The following is a 16,346-nucleotide window of genomic DNA, read 5'->3' on the forward strand; positions in this document are numbered from 1 at the left end:
GTCATGTGACGGTCCTGGTCAAACTTTTCCATAATTTCATCGACTTTTTCAACGATAGATCGACCGGAGCGACGTGCATGTTTCACATCGAAATTTCCAGAACGGAAGCAAGCGAACCATTGTTGTGCTACACGAACTGATACAGCATCGTCTCCGTAAACTTCACAAATTTCATTGGTGGCTTGCGTGGCATTCTTCCCATTTGTATACAAAAATTTCAAAATATAGCGAATTTCTTCGTTATTTTTACTAATTTTTGAACAGCTATAACTTTTTTTCAACTTCTCCGAATTTAATTTGTTTTTGGTTAAATGAAGCTTAAAATTACACCTTTCTAAGACCACATGATATGACACAATGTGATTGATAGCACTGGAAATAGATGACTCCAACGACATCTATTGACAAAATACGAAAAGACTTTTCGACTACCCAATATATATAGGTATATATATATATGTATAATTGGCGCGTAAACCCTTTTTGGGTTTGAAACGAGTAGGATAAACAAAATGAAGATTTAACGATTTAAACTATCCTTTCTTTAAATTTACTTATGTTCACAATTTATAAGATTACCTATAAAGCGAGACTTTGCTTATACAAAAAAGATCTTTCAAAGATTTTTTAAATCTTTTCAAAAGTGTAATAATTTCATACTTTAATAATTTAAAGCATTTATTTTATTAAACCAAAATTAAAGAAAAGGAGTACTACTATAAAGATCTTCTAGTTCTACTGGGTACATGAGTACATGTGTGTATGTGCACTAGGGAGGGTAAATTTTTGTTTTCGACGTCGTTCCTAGCCGATTCGGATTCTACAAAAATTGTAAAAGAACCTTCCTTTAATTAATACAAAGTGAATATGAAGTTTAACATTTACTTAAGTACTATAAATGCTTTTTTTTTAAACAAACTTGTACAGTCTGTATTATGGAACCTTGTTATTGTTGTTTCTTGGCTGTTTCAACAGCTGTTTCTGCTCGCTGGGGCCAGTTAGAAATCCCGAGCGAAATAGAAGCGTGACCCGCAAAATTTAGAATTTGAAAGAATATTTGAAGAAGTCGAGGACGTTCATAAATAAATGGGTGCAACGGTATACCGAAGCTAAAAGATTTGACGACTTCCCGGATGAGGCCACAAAACAAACCTTGCCAAAACAAGATCAGATCATTCATTTGCTTGTGACAAAGTTGAACTTATAGTTACGTGAAGCTGACGCAGTTTTGAGAAAAAATAGTGTTAATGTAACCAAAGACATGATTTGAGGATGTTTACACAAGACCTCAATTTCCGGAGAAATTGTCCGGCCAAGGATTGTCATTTCAGCAGCATTACCCTAATATATATGGGAATTGTTTATACCGCTACAACAACAATGTCGCAAAACGCGATCTATACAAATTGACCCACCCTAATGTCAACATATGTTTGTATGTTTCCATGCTTGCATAGGGGAATGCTGCAAGATATCTGATACCATTCCAATTGAGATTATAATAGCAGCACAACAACAAATTGAAACGCACAAATGGCCTGCATTCATCCAGAAGCGAGCATACACCGTAGATAAAATTGAAAATTAACATAACAAAGAACAAAAAATGTGCTAAGATATGGTATGGCTTCTTTGGTGCTAACTGATGGCAAACAAATGCAAAGTGAAACGTGAAAGAAGTATAATCAACTGCAACGTATCATCAAGCGCATATACACACTTGTACATACATATGTACATATGTTTAAGTGCATGTACATATATAAGGTGAGCTAAGAGAAAGTGTAAACAAAAAGTCAACTTCCTTCTGGCTTTGGATTATTGGCGCACTTCTAGTCGTGGCGCTATTTTCTGTTTCATCCGCAGTTGCATCATATGGGGGAAATGTAGAATGTAAATGTAAACACAACTAATTGGTGATGCTTTATTTTTTCATTACCTACACCAAGAAATTGTTGCTGGAACATGCGAGTTGGATCAAGAATATAAAAGAATTTATATATCATTAGCTTATTTTGCATCCAATTAAAAAAATTCACTGCAGTTCAGTGCACAAACACCATTCAACTACATACTCGTATTATAGGAAACCTTTTCCATATAAAACACTTTGCTAAGTTAATTTTAATAAAAAATGCATTCATTAAAACAAATGTATGCATTTTTTCATGTGTGAGAATTTTGTGAACAAAATGAGACCATCAACTTTGAGGAACAATTATTGAAAACCAGGTGCGACAGATGCACTGTTTCAATCAGAGTAAAAGGAAAGTATATGGTAAGTATGGTAAGAAATCGTACGACCATATTGATGTCCCCAACGCCAAAAATATGGCATCATGAATCTTTGCTACTGGAACGACCCGAATTTGTATCCGGCCAAAGACTGTCACTCCAGCAGCATTCCCTGTGCATGTATGGGAAATGTTTATGCTACTACAACAACATGATATCATTAACGACCAATGTGGTAACCCTCTGAAAGTACCGAAAGGAAGAAATTTAGGAGATGGGATACTTCAATCTGATTTTATTTAGCATTATCAGTCCTAAACCTTAGTATACAAAGTATACTTAATAAACTAATACTTAATATGATAATCAGGTAAACGGATGGGTCAGAACTGATGAAAGGTTGGCAGACTTAAATATCAGGCGCAACTATCGAGGCCAGAACAAATCAGTCTTGTTAGACCTCCAAATGGCTATTAAGACCTTTAGATGCCTATAAACTGGCGATGGAATGCCTAAGTAAGTTAAACACACTTGACATGACCCATCATGTTTGGATTGTTTGAGTACTGGGTGACATTGGTACTGAAGAATTAAATTGCTAATATACTCCCGAAGAAGGACGCATGAAACCTTCTACGGCTAAGGCAAAGGGCAAGGAGTTCACTCTAACAAAAGAAGATTGTAAAGCTCTATACTCAACAATAATAATAATAACCCTATATTTTTTTTTTTTTTAAGTTTTAGTTTAGAAAGTTCTTCTGCTTTCAATCTGTTGTTCATTTTTTGAACTTTCCTAAGTCTTTTTAAAAATCGAAAAGGAGAGTATTGGCTGATAGACAGGAAAGTTAACTAAAAATGGGCAAACTGAGATTCTACTATTTGCTCGCTTAGAAAAAACTTTCAAGTAAAAATCATGAAGAAAATTATTAAATCCTATATTTTTTGTATTAATGCAAAAAAATGTTGTAAGTGGGTATGTCTAGGGAGTCGCATATTCTATTTTGAGACTTCAACCTAATAAACACATTTTCCATACACATACACTTTGGTCAATATAATTTTTATGCGTTTGTTCTACTTGGCTAAAATTAAGTTTGCAATAACGCGGAAATGCGTCGTAAGAAATTTTGCATAAATTCAAACACACATACAAGAGTGCATATAATAGCAAATTTGTGCATAACAGCCGAGACTAAGAGTCATGCAAATATTCGCACAGTAAGAAAAATATGATGAAGCAAATTTACGTAGACACGAATTGACAAAAAGAAAAAAGTTATGTATGTATCTCCGGCTGGGCACCCTGTTCTGGCCTTTTTTTCGTCCTGTTGGAGGATCCTTTTTAAAAGGTTATGTCCATAAATCGATAGAAAATTTAATTTTAGGAAGCTGCCTGAAAGCTTAAGTCGTTAGCTATAATAAAAATATGTTAAATTTGCGTCCAAAGTCGTAAAAGCCCGTGTGCCCAACGGAGAGTTAAAACAGTTCACGAAACTCAAAGATAAAAAAAATAAATAAATAAAAATGTTACTTTTACTTTTGAAAACTAAATAAAAAACACAAGGGCTATAAATAATTGAACATTAAAATGGATCTACGGCATCAAAAAAGTGTTACTGTCAAATTTAAACCTTTACAGAGACAAAATTCAAGTAAAATGCTTTGAAAAGTTCACATAAATTGGCACTATTATTAATTTGCTTTTTTTCTTTGCGTTTTTTGTTTTCGTGTTTTTTCTTCGTTCACTAGCTTACCCGCAATGGACTCAATTTGAAGGCAAAAGTGCCTTTGGCATACTGATTGTACATATCTCGGCAGTAATTTATTAACGTTTATCAATTCGTAGGGAATATTAATAATTCATTTTATTAATCAAGAAATGTTGCCTTTCGTAATTGGACGCATCAGTGTAGAAAATAAAAAGCATCTCCCACAATTGCCCGTGCACTATGGCGAATACGTCCATACACTTATGAACTCAAACGTATATTTTGCTTTTCAACAGCAATTCAAACACATAAGAATAACTTTTATGCAAAACAGACGCGTTCTCCGCATCACAACAACGAGCAAACTAAATTGCAGCCACGATGATGTTGGTCCATGATCCGCCAGCCACAATCGATGAGAGCGAATGTACGCAAACTCCTACATGTGACGCAGGCGGTTGTTGAGGCAAGCACACTCAAATGTTGCCGAAATAATTCAAACAAACAACAATGATGAGAAAACACAATCCCAATACACCGACATCACTCCTAACAAAAGCATATTATGAGATTTCCTAAAGGGCATACAAATGCACGGACTCTTGCTTTCACTTTGTAACATAGAACTAAAATGGGGTTTTCCATAAAGCACGCAAACCACAAACACCTAAATACATACATGAAAGTGTATGTGTATGTGTGTGTGTAAACATAATAAAAGCTTCACATTTTTAAATTTTTAAACGCAACTGCTTTTAACGAACACCAAGAGAGCTTCTTCCTGCGGTAAAAGCGTTTAAAAAGTTTTAAACTCACCACACAGACGTCACGCATCTGAGTCACTTGCATTTCCAGATCTCTTATACGTTTAACGGCTGCCTCTTCGACCCGTGTATGTTTGGCAACTTTGTCGGCAATCCGTTGTACGCCCTCCATGGTGAGCGAATGCTGACGTGGCGAAGGGTGCATCGGTGAACCTGGAGTTGGTATCGTTGCTGTCGCTGCGGGATTATTTGGCGCACCTGTTGATGCCAATGCGTTGATAGGATGAGCTCCATTCACAGATACATCCTCGGTTACGCTATTTGCATTCGAAGAAATTGAATGATGCACAGATTCGAGATTTTTCGTTTTCTGATCGAGATTATTCTCGATGTCACGGAGCTAAAAATGCGTAATTCATTAGAGAAAATTATGTAACTTATTTTAAATAAATTTATTAAAAAATAAAACAAAAGCAAATAAATTATATTATATAATATAAGAATAAGCGATATCTCACCTGCTCCACCACTTGATCTAACACCATACTTTGCTCTGCGGATGGACGCATATTTTGCAGTTTGTCTTCCAGAAAGCGTATACGCTCCTGATAGCCTTCGCCAATCTCCAATTTCAAAGTCTGCACCTCATTCTGTAAAGCTTCGTTTGAACGTGTCTGGGAATTTATGTAATCCTCCAATTGCTACAATAAAAGCAAAAACACAATGCGCATTAAAAATCAATTATACCTTCGTTAACTCGCTAATTTACCTTGTTCTTCTCAGTCAGGACATGTTCGTTGAGCGCCTTTGTCTCCACTTGTGTCTCTAACTCGGTGATAATTTCACGCAAAACGAAAATTTTGTCAATTGAAGCCTTTAGCTCCACTTCGAATTTATCACGTTTCGCATTCGTTTCACTAAGTTTTTGTGTGAGTTCGCGTATTTGCGATTCCAACTGTTCGACCTGTAATTTGTGGCAAAAAGTTTGGATGCAATTTTTTTTTGTAAAACAAATTAATTTAGCAGCTTATGGTAAATGTTGTTACTTCTAGTGAGAAAGAGGTAATTTTGATTAGAAAATTATAAAACTTAGAATTTAGTAAATTGTGCATTATTATGCAAAATAAATATTTGAGAATAAAAAAATATGGGTTACTAAAGTAAAGTATTTAATACTATTTATTCTACGAGGGTAGCCTTTTATATTTTACGCTTTGGCAACACTGCGTGTGATGAGCTGTAATTCGATATTTTTATCAAAAGTTGTTGTTGTTATCGAAGTTGAATCTCACAGCAAATGGTCGCCTGTTTTTTCAGAAAATCTGGCTATGTGGCAACTGTACCACTACAGGCAGGTAAAACAGTAAATTCTGAGTGGTACACAAATATTTGTTTGCCAGAAATTTTCAGAGAAATAAAGAAGACCAACCGCCTCCTCCAAGCCAATGCGAGCTTTCATGCATCGGCTCACATGAGAGAGCTTTTGAGCACACAAAAGATCGAATTAATGGGTAATTCGCCTTACAGCACCGATTTTGCACCTAATAATTTCTTTTTGTTCCCAAACATCTAAAATAAGACGCGAGGTCAACGTTTTTCAAAGCTTTAAGAAGCTGCTGAATCCTAGAGGTATCCACTTCTGAGTGGCAAAAGATCTTTGAAAATTCGAAAAAAGTATAATATCTTAATATTGTATTGAATATTGTGTGAAAATTTGAAGTGAATCCGACAAATACTATTTAATAAATATAAGGCGTTTTTCAATAGGTGCGCTTCAACTTTTTTCCGATAGGGAGGGCGAACGACGCAATATTTTTTATTTTTCGCTTGTCATTTGTAAACTTCATTAGTATACATTTCATCATGGAACGCTACACACTTGAGCAACGCGTTAAAGTTACTCAGGCTTATTATGAAAACGGGCGTTCAAATCAAAATGCATATCGCGCACGTCAGCTTCAGTGAGGACGCACATTTTCACCTCAGTGGATTCGTCAATAAGCAGAATTTCCGCATTTGGGCGAAAGATAATCCAAGAAAGATTGCCGAAAAACCAATGTACCCACAAAGAGCGACTGTTTGGTGCGGTTTACATGCCGGCAGCGTAATTGGCCCATATTTTTTCGTTGACGAGAACGATCGCCACGTTACTGTGAATGGAAATCGATACCGCGACATGATAAACGATTATTTTTGGCCGCAATTGAATGGTATGGACTTAGACGACATGTGGTTTCAACAGGACGGGGCCACAAGCCACACAGCACACGCTACAATTGATTTGTTGAAGAGTAAGTTCGATGAGCGTATTATTTCCAGAAATGGACCGGTCGAATGGCCGCCACGCTCGTGTGATTTGACGCCTCTAGACTATTTTCTTTGGGGTTATGTGAAGTCATTGGTCTACAGTAACAAGCCGGCGACGATTTGTGAGCTCAGAGCCAATATTGAACGCGAAATTGCTGGAATTTCGGCCGATTTATGCAAAAGAGTGGTCGAAAATTGGGTTCAACGATTGGACTTCGTAAAACGTGCACGCGGTGGTCATGCAAAAGAAATCGTATTTCATACTTAAATGTATATGTTCAAACTCGATAATAAAAAAAAAATTAGTTAAAAAAGTCAAACCGTTTGTGTTTTATTCAAAAAAAAAGTTGAAGCGCTCTTACTGAAAAACGCTTTATTTAACAATTAATCAAGGCCGCTCGGGCGATCCGGAGCTCGATAGCAAAACTTTAAATGCGTTGTTCTCAAAACTATGTTTTTTGAACTGGTGATCTTCTTCTTCTTGATTGGCGCGATAACCGCTTACGCGATTTTGGCCGAGCTTAACAAAGCGCGCCAGTCGTTTCTTTCTCGTGCTAACCGGCGCCAATTGGACACACCAAGTGAAGCCAAGTCCTTCTCCACCTGATCTTTCCAACGCAGAGGAGGCCTTCCTCTTCCTCTGCTACCACCAGCTGGTACCACATCGAATACTTTCAAAGCCGGAGCGTTTGTATCCATTCGGACGACATGACCCAGCCAACGAAGCCGCTGGATCTTTATTCGCTGCGCTATGTCTATGTCGTCGTAAAGCTCATACAGCTCATCGTTCCATCGCCTGCGATATTCGCCGTTGCCAACGTGCAAAGGTCCAAAAATCTTACGCAGAATCTTTCTCTCGAACACTCCAAGCGTCGCTTCATCGGATGTTGTCATCGTCCAAGCTTCTGCGCCATACGTTAGGACGGGCATGATGAGAGTCTTGTAGAGTGCTAGTTTTGTTCGTCGAGAGAGGACTTTACTGCTCAGTTGCCTACTTAGTCCAAAGTAGCACTTGTTGGCAAGAGAGATTCTACGTTGGATTTCAAGGCTGACATTGTTATCGGTGTTAATGCTGGGCCCTAAATAAACGAAGCCTTTTACAACCTCGAAATTATAACTGTCAACAGTGACGTGGAGGTACTTCGTTTTGTCCTCGTTCACCACCAGACCCATTCGCTTTGCCTCTTTATCCAGTTTGGAGAAGGCAGAACAAACAGTTTTACACTGATGGAATATTGATATCATCGGCATACGCCAACAATTTTTGTTTTTTTTTGAACTGGTGATCTCTATAAAAAACCGCTTGGTAGATTTCAATAAAATTTATACTGCTTTTGAAAAACATAAAAAACTCGTGCGTGCTGTCCGAAGGATTTTTTTTCAAAGATTTCGATTTTTTTAACAATTAATGCCGGTTTTTTTTCTCAAAAATCTGAAAAATATTTCCTGAGTTCGCCATACTGTTAATTTAGAAGAAAAAAAAGCTTCGATCAGTATAAGATTATCTATTATAAAACTATTTTCTCTTGTCCGATTGATTTTAGATGAAGCTCCAAGGACTTGTGATGATCACCGCAAGGGATTTCTAGAGAAACGGGCTCCACACAATTTAATTTAATTTTAATTTTTTTTTTTTTGAAATTCTGCTAAAGCCAAGTCGAAACATGATGGATTAATGCTACGTTTTTATTTTTGTAAAATAAAGCAATTGAGTAGCAAAAAAAATTTATTGAAAATCATAATTTTTTACGGGCTTCTGACTACCCCTAACCCCTTAAAAGTTACTGCCGAAATGAAACTCCAAGTCTCTAAGTTTGCAGCTTTAAGTTGTTAAAGTCGGTCATAATGTTCAACTCACCAGGGTAGCTATGAATGCTATAGTATATAATGGACGAAGTAGCAAAAAACCGTAGAATCAGTTCAAAACGGACGACGTTGAAGCGTTCCACGCAATTTACAGAAGTAGGGAATCACTCAGTCCACATCGTGGCGTCGATCTTACCTAGCATTGTAGGCATAAAGCTTTTAGCCAAAGTCTTTATAAGATAAAATTAGCTCACAGCACCGAAACATCGCAACAAAAATTGTCAACGTTCCGGTAAATTAAGGTGGCGTCAAACACTCTCCCCAGCTTTACGTAGCCTATCATTGGACCGGTTAGAAACTAGAATATTTAATTGGAGAATGAAGATTGACCCCTAAATGTATGATATTGTGATGTGCGTCTTGATGTTATTCCACAAAAGGACCTACAGTTTCACGCCGCTTCCGAACGGCAAATGGATGCCAGTTCGTCTGCTACTTCGTTTCCTTCAATGTTCCGATGTCCCGGGACCCAGATTAGGGTAACGTTATGGTTCACTCGCTCAAGGTGGTAAGGCTATTTCTACTTTGTTCCACCAGTTTAGACGTAGTTGTAGCCCAATCTGGTTCTGGAATAGACTCTCCGAAAGAATAGCGATATTGCGCTTAAAAGAGAAGTCTGCGATTAGTAACCTACAACCTTCCTCTATTGCCAATACCTGAAATGCACTGCAAGATGGAAGATACGCAGATTTTTCAACTTTAGGATTATGAGAATATATAGCTGCTCCAACAACACAATCTACATATTTTAAAGCCATCTGCACAGACTGTAATGTGGAAGTTGTTTATTGAGAATATTTATTGCATTCATCCTGAAATGGACACAGAGAGGAAAGAAATATTCATACTAAATGTCCCCAATCGGATGATGTAATCAGTGCTCTCAGAGGTATACTGATATACTGGTGTAACCATACGTTTTTCCCCTCCAGTGACCCGCTTCATTTATCCTAAATGTACTCATGATTGCCATCTTTCTGATATGCAGATCTGTCGGAATGACGTGGGTCAGTACATTAAGATCCTCCATAAGACATCATCTGATTCCACCGACCGTTATTACACAGGCTGATCTTCATATTCTGCCAAGTAATTTGATATTGTAATGTCTTTCTAGAGCTTTCCACCAAGCTACAGATTCGTATGTTAAAATGCTCGTAAACCACCTTACACAACCATAAAGTATCCTTCCAGGCATACAGATACTATTTCTGCTTTCCTTATCCGTTCTTCAATGTTCAGTTTCAAACTAAGTTTGGACTCCAAGATTATCACTAAGTACTTTGCGCTGGGTGGAATTGAGGGAGTTTGACCATTAATAAGTGGCACCCATAGTCAAATATTTATATATTTAATATCTAACACCGTGAAGATAATTTAGCTATCAAAGTAAAAAAAAAATAGTACATTTAAATTCTAAACTCTAAAAAAACCACTCTGTGTATCTTCCCTCTTATACACATTTTGCAATATTTTATTTCACTCTTTACTCGTTTGTTTAGATCGTCAAGCGATTGAGATATTAGAATTCATACCGTCATTTGTTAGTCCAACGTATTATATTTATAGTACATCATCAAGCGTCAAGTTGTGACAGATCCCTCGCTGATGCATGTTTAAATTTTTAATAAAAGCTCTTATTGAAACACCCAGTCCAGTTGTTGGGAAATGCACATTCAAAGGTCAACATTTATGAACATATCTTTTTTTACAATAACTTTGCATATCGAGTTCAATAATTCTCGAAGAGCTCATTAATCCTAAAATTTATGGCATCTGTCAGTTTATTTCGTAATGAGCAAACATCATTTATTCTTTTGAAGTATGCGTATAAATATATATGCACAATATATTTATATTTTCCTCACAACCAATGTTTCCACAATATGCATATGAATATATATAAGTACATACATACGCATTTACCCTTGGACTGACGGTCGGCCGAGCGGAGAGTTGCTCAACTTTTTCCATTTGCTGAAGCTGTTACACGACTGCATACATACTTGTACAGTCCCTGGCCACTTAATTATGACCGGTGAGTGTTTCATGATTTTTGGTTTAACTATGCAATTTTCTCCTAATAGTAAAGATAGGTATAAAGCAAAATCCAATTGCTGAGCGAATTTCCTCGCATGAAAGTTCGCTGTCAAAAATAAAGCACATTGCAGTTTATGTGCGGTCAAGGTACAGCTGTACCCTGGCGATATTGTTTTACTTGCATATTCTGCGATATATCTTAAAAACTGATTGATGATATTTATGCTTATTGCACGTAGTGGGGTCTAAACGTAAACCTGTTGAAATCTAAAGTTATGGTTTTCAGAGAATGTATAAGAATTATTTCTGGCTGTCATTGGACGTAAGGTAGGATTCCCATTGAAATTGTCAATGAATATAAATATCCTGGTATTACCTTAAATTTTAAATTTAGTTACATAAAACATTTGGCTGTCTAATGCAGCGTACCTCACCCTTATCGTTCCGTTGTTAACCTTGGTTCGCAATTCTCCAGTTCTTAATCGTATTGAAAATTGCTGGGTTTATCTGAAGTAAATTTTGATTTCCCAATGGTTCAAGCCTACAGCAGCTACTTTAGAAAAAGACAACAATGATGCCAACTAAATATTAAATTTACGATTGTAAAATATTAAAATTAGGAACAATACTGTATATTATCACCCACCAACAAGTTGGGATCTTCCTTTCTAAAATTCAAATTCTCATTTTTAAGCACATTTTAGCAGCCAGCGACTGTATGTAAACTTTTCGTAGTGTAAACTGTTAGCTAAGGTTTAGGTTGAGAAATACATTCAACAGGTCTTAAACTGTTTATATTTACTCAAGAACATTTATAAGCAATGAATTTTTATTTTTATAAACTCTCTTTCAAATTATTTCTAATTTACTACACTGAGGGTAAGCTGTTAGTCTATAAAGATGTGCAGTTTAAGTATTTCCTCAGTATATAACATAGTATATGAGTGAATGTATGTATGTATAAGTAGTCTGTTTTCACAGTTTCTTGTTTAACTATTCAGAGTTTTCTTATAAGAATAGAGTATTGTTTTAAGAGAGACTTGCTATTCTGACTATTTTGGTGTTCTCGTATTTGTATACGACTGCAAAGGCGTTGCATTAGTGGAATCGTAGCACCTTCAATAATAAACTGTTTCATAATATTTTTACAATTAGAAGTCGAGACATTGCATCTGGAGCAGCTACACATTTGTGTTGTCGGGAACAGAAGTGCGCGGTCAATTTAAATCCGCTAGCTCCGCAAATCCAATAAAAACTGTTTGCTAATTTATCAGATCCACATTGAAACTAAAACATTTTTGATTGGGTATCTAAGAAACACTTTTCACTGCAATTTTTCAGATCTTAAAAACTCATATCTTAAAAACGAATTAACTTCTTTATATTTTATCTTCGTATTTGGACTCAGCTTAACTAGCATTTTTCACAAAATTTACTACCCCATTTCTATTTATTTGACTATTATTTGCTTCGTTTTTAAGGATTTTTGAATTGTATTGATAGTAAAAAAATTGTACAGAAAGTAAAAAAATGTATAATTTTTTGTGCGTAATAACTTGCGGAGCCATTATTTCAACGGCGCGGTATGGGTGACTTTTTCTAGATGCAAGTAGTAATTTTAGTCGATACTTTTTCCGAGCTTGCTACTTGGTATCGATACTTTTTTGCACTATTTGCTATATGGCAATGCTATCATTCATTATGTCAAAGTCGGTCATGTAAATTTCAATCTGCATTGTTTTTTCGTGTATATATCTCGTACTGAAAAATTGTCTCAAATAAACTTGCCGCGTGTAAAATATGTATGCAATAAAAAGGTGAAGTATACGACGGTCACCGTAGCCGAATGTGTTGATGCGTGACTACCATTCGGAATTCAGAGAGAACGTAGTTTCGAATTTCGGTGAAACACCAAAATGAAGAGAAAGAGTTTTATAATAGCGGTCGCCCCTCGGCAGGCAATGGCAAACCTCCGAGTGTATTTCTGCCATGAAAAAGCTCTTCATAAAAAATATCTCCCGTTCGGAGTCGGCTTAAAACTGTAGGTTCCTCCATTTGTGGAACAAAATCAAAAAGCCAATTATATATTATATACCTATATATATATTTTTTTGTCCCTTGCGAAATATTTTTTTCGAAAGCAGCAAATATAATTCACCAAAAAAGAAATAGCGTTTTGGTCAATTAATTAGGCAAATTTCTATTTTATATATCAGTTTTATATATCAGACGATTTCTTTTTTTTTTTCTTTTAATAGGTGTATGGTCTTAAAGGGTGTCTGCTTGAAAAAGTGAAAGTTGCTTTTTAGATCTTTTTGACGCAACGTTAAAAATGTATAAAATTGTCTTGAAGGAACTCAACATAGCACAGCATCGTTGCTATTCAGCAATACTGCTAATACTCTCGTGACACATTTTTCAACGCCAATTACCATTTGCTTCAAAATATGGTTGCCACATTTGGTGTTAAAATAATTTTCAACACTTGAGCAATGCCGATTAAACTCCACGAATTTTATAATTTTATTTTATAATTTGTTTTTCCATTCGCTGCTATATTCGATCGGCTGAGCTTTCCTTTTCTACCACGATATATTTGGTTATAATGTCTAAGTGCGTGGTCCGAATTTAAAAATTATAGCACGCAAATGTAGTCACTATATCAGCCTTTTGATTTATATTCTTTTTATAAATTAAAATTAAGAATTAATAGCAATATTTAACGTTAAAAATGCATCTTTTTTTCATAAGCTTGAAAAAATGCCCCATTACAGAGGCTTATTTCACTTAAATACAAACACAGAAAAGTAACAAAATCACTTATAAAGATTCTTTATTACATTAACATTCGATTTAAAGCTATTTTTACTAAATAATAGTCCAAATTCTATTAAAATTCTATTATTACAAATGTTCTTCTAACCGTTTGTAATACCGTGCAGAATAAATTTGAGGAGCGAACTGTCAAACGAACGATGAGAGAGAGAAGAACAAAGCGAAATAAGAAAAACCCAGTCAACCAAAAGGGAACAATTCTTTCATTATTATTTTTATTATTTATAGGGGCGCTTTTTTGATTTCAAATATACATATATATTACAAAAACAAATATTTTTACAAATACTGAAAATTTGGAATAAAAATCGCGCGATTTTTAGTCAAAATTTTCGCCTGCGGCGTTTTTTTTGATTTCAAATATACATATATATTACAAAAACAAATATTTTTACAAATACTGAAAATTTGGAATAAAAATCGCGCAATTTTTAGTCCAAATTTTCGCCTGCGGCGCTTTTTTGATTTCAAATATACATGTATATTACAAAAACAAATATTTTTACAAATACTGAAAATTTGGAATAAAAATCGCGCGATTTTTAGTCCAAATTTTCGCCTGCGGCGCTTTTTTGTTTTCAAATATACATATATATTACAAAAACAAATATTTTTACAAATTCTGAAAATTTGGAATAAAAATCGCGCGATTTTTAGTCCAAATTTTCGCCTGCGGCGCTTTTTTTGATTTCAAATATACATGTATATTACAAAAACAAATATTTTTACAAATACTGAAAATTTGGAATAAAAATCGCGCGATTTTTAGTCCAAATTTTCGCCTGCGGCGCTTTTTTGTTTTCAAATATACATATATATTACAAAAACAAATATTTTTACAAATACTGAAAATTTGGAATAAAAATCGCGCAAATTTTCGCCTGCGGCGCTTTTCTCATTTCAAATATACATGTATATTACAAAAGCAAATATTTTTACAAAAAAAAACATTTTATAAATAGTGAAATAATGCAAAATCGAACATTTTTTGACCTAAATTTTCGCCATCGGCACTCATAACTTTTACGATAAAACAACGTTTTCATAAGTGCTATGAAATATAAAACCTAAGTTAAATGCTTGCTGGGTTGACGACTGCTGTATACTCTTCTCTTCAACTGTATTTCAGTACAAACTGCAAATGCGGTCGGAAAAAACCTAATTTTTAAACATCTCCTGGGAGTTCTATAGGGACACTAGGAGGTTGGGACTTTCACGGTTATAATGGTGTAACCTTGCTCTTTCTAATGGGCGTGGTGGGTGGTGCCACGCCCCCTCCCTCTCTGCCCCCCATTCAAATATATCGTGGTAGTAAAGGAAAGTTTTTCCATTCGATCTGTAAACGATCCAATTTTTCACCTTGGCTGTAGTGGTACTGGGGAATGTACCAAATTTCCTGTTATTCACCCCCATTTGGAATGATGTTATGCACAAGTTTCTACTTCAAACAAAAAAGTTTCTTCTTTACCATATCACCCGTCGTACCCACGACAGTCGGTTCTACGTTACCGGAACGACCCGGATTTATATCTCACCAAGGATTATCACTCTAGCAGTATTCCTTACACATGTATGTCTTTATGCTGCTACAACAAAAACAACTACACGCTTCGAAGACATCGTGGGACATAGCTCACTACAGACAACTGGCGAAAAGAACTCTGAACTTTTTACTTCATCTAATATACGAGTACAGCTTACTCGCTCTTAACGGAAATGGATACTTTTGTCAGTACATACCACAAATCCTTAAGAATTTTTTGAAACTTTTTCTCTCTTCTCTTACATATTCACTTTTTTTACACTTTTCTCATAAGCGGACAAATTTTTCAGTCCCTTAAGGGACTTAAGAAAGAATACACTGTATTGTGTTATATTAGACCAGTTTTGCAATGATCAAGACTACTAGCAGCGTAGAACCATCGGAAATAGTACACGACTCAATATTAGTAATTTTTTAGTAAAAACACATACAAAAACAAGTGTTCAATTAAACGATAAGATTTACGAACGTATTTACAAATTAAATAAAAGGTTGTTAGTATAAGTAACACTAGGAATTGAGCAAAGTTGGCCAAAATCACTTGTTAATGCAAATTCGTAAGAAACAAAGTAAACAAACACAAGCAGGTTTCCATCTAGAAAATGAATTCATAATCCCATTCGTAGTACTAGAAATAGAAAAAATTAAATAAAATGTTAGTATAACCAATTGTGCCACCCATGAAAGTGAAATGAAATTATTTGATAAGTAGGAAAGCACCACAAAAGTAATACTCAAATTTTTAATCAACATTAGGAACAGAAGAAAAATCTATTGAGAGAAGGAGAACCAAAACACCAAACGAACAAACGAAAGAAAACAATTCAACACCAGACAGCAGAATGTTTGCATATTCCACTCACCTCCTTGGAGGCATTTTCAAATGTGCTGCGCTCCTTCTCCTTATCGCGCAGTTGCGCTTTTAAGCGCTCGATCTCGCGCTGAAATTCATCACGCTCCTGTTCTCGCTCGGCGGCCTGCTCTTCGAGGAAGTGACGAGTTGCTTTTAGTTGTTTATCCGCCGCGTCAATCTATGTATGTATTGTG

At 35.5% G+C, this 16,346-nt stretch overlaps 1 protein-coding gene across 7 annotated transcripts in view; it reads right to left on the minus strand.

Annotated features, from left to right (window-relative positions):
• The window catches only part of LOC128860854 (pericentrin), a 93,838-nt gene that overhangs the window by 13,607 nt on the left and 63,885 nt on the right, over positions 1-16,346 (minus strand). For 6 of the 7 annotated variants that reach the window (XM_054098625.1, XM_054098628.1, XM_054098626.1 and 3 more), the window contains 4 exons: positions 16,163-16,330; positions 5,478-5,672; positions 5,227-5,409; positions 4,761-5,108 (listed from right to left, as the gene is read on the minus strand). In XM_054098625.1, coding sequence (XP_053954600.1) covers positions 4,761-5,108; positions 5,227-5,409; positions 5,478-5,672; positions 16,163-16,330 — 894 coding nt within the window. Of the gene's footprint in view, positions 1-3,989; positions 4,292-4,760; positions 5,109-5,226; positions 5,410-5,477; positions 5,673-16,162; positions 16,331-16,346 lie in introns of those variants that run through there. The other variant, XM_054098630.1, reaches the window with a different exon arrangement.

Source organism: Anastrepha ludens, chromosome 4 (genome assembly GCF_028408465.1).
Source record: "Anastrepha ludens isolate Willacy chromosome 4, idAnaLude1.1, whole genome shotgun sequence".
Taxonomy (NCBI): Eukaryota; Metazoa; Arthropoda; class Insecta; order Diptera; family Tephritidae; genus Anastrepha; species Anastrepha ludens.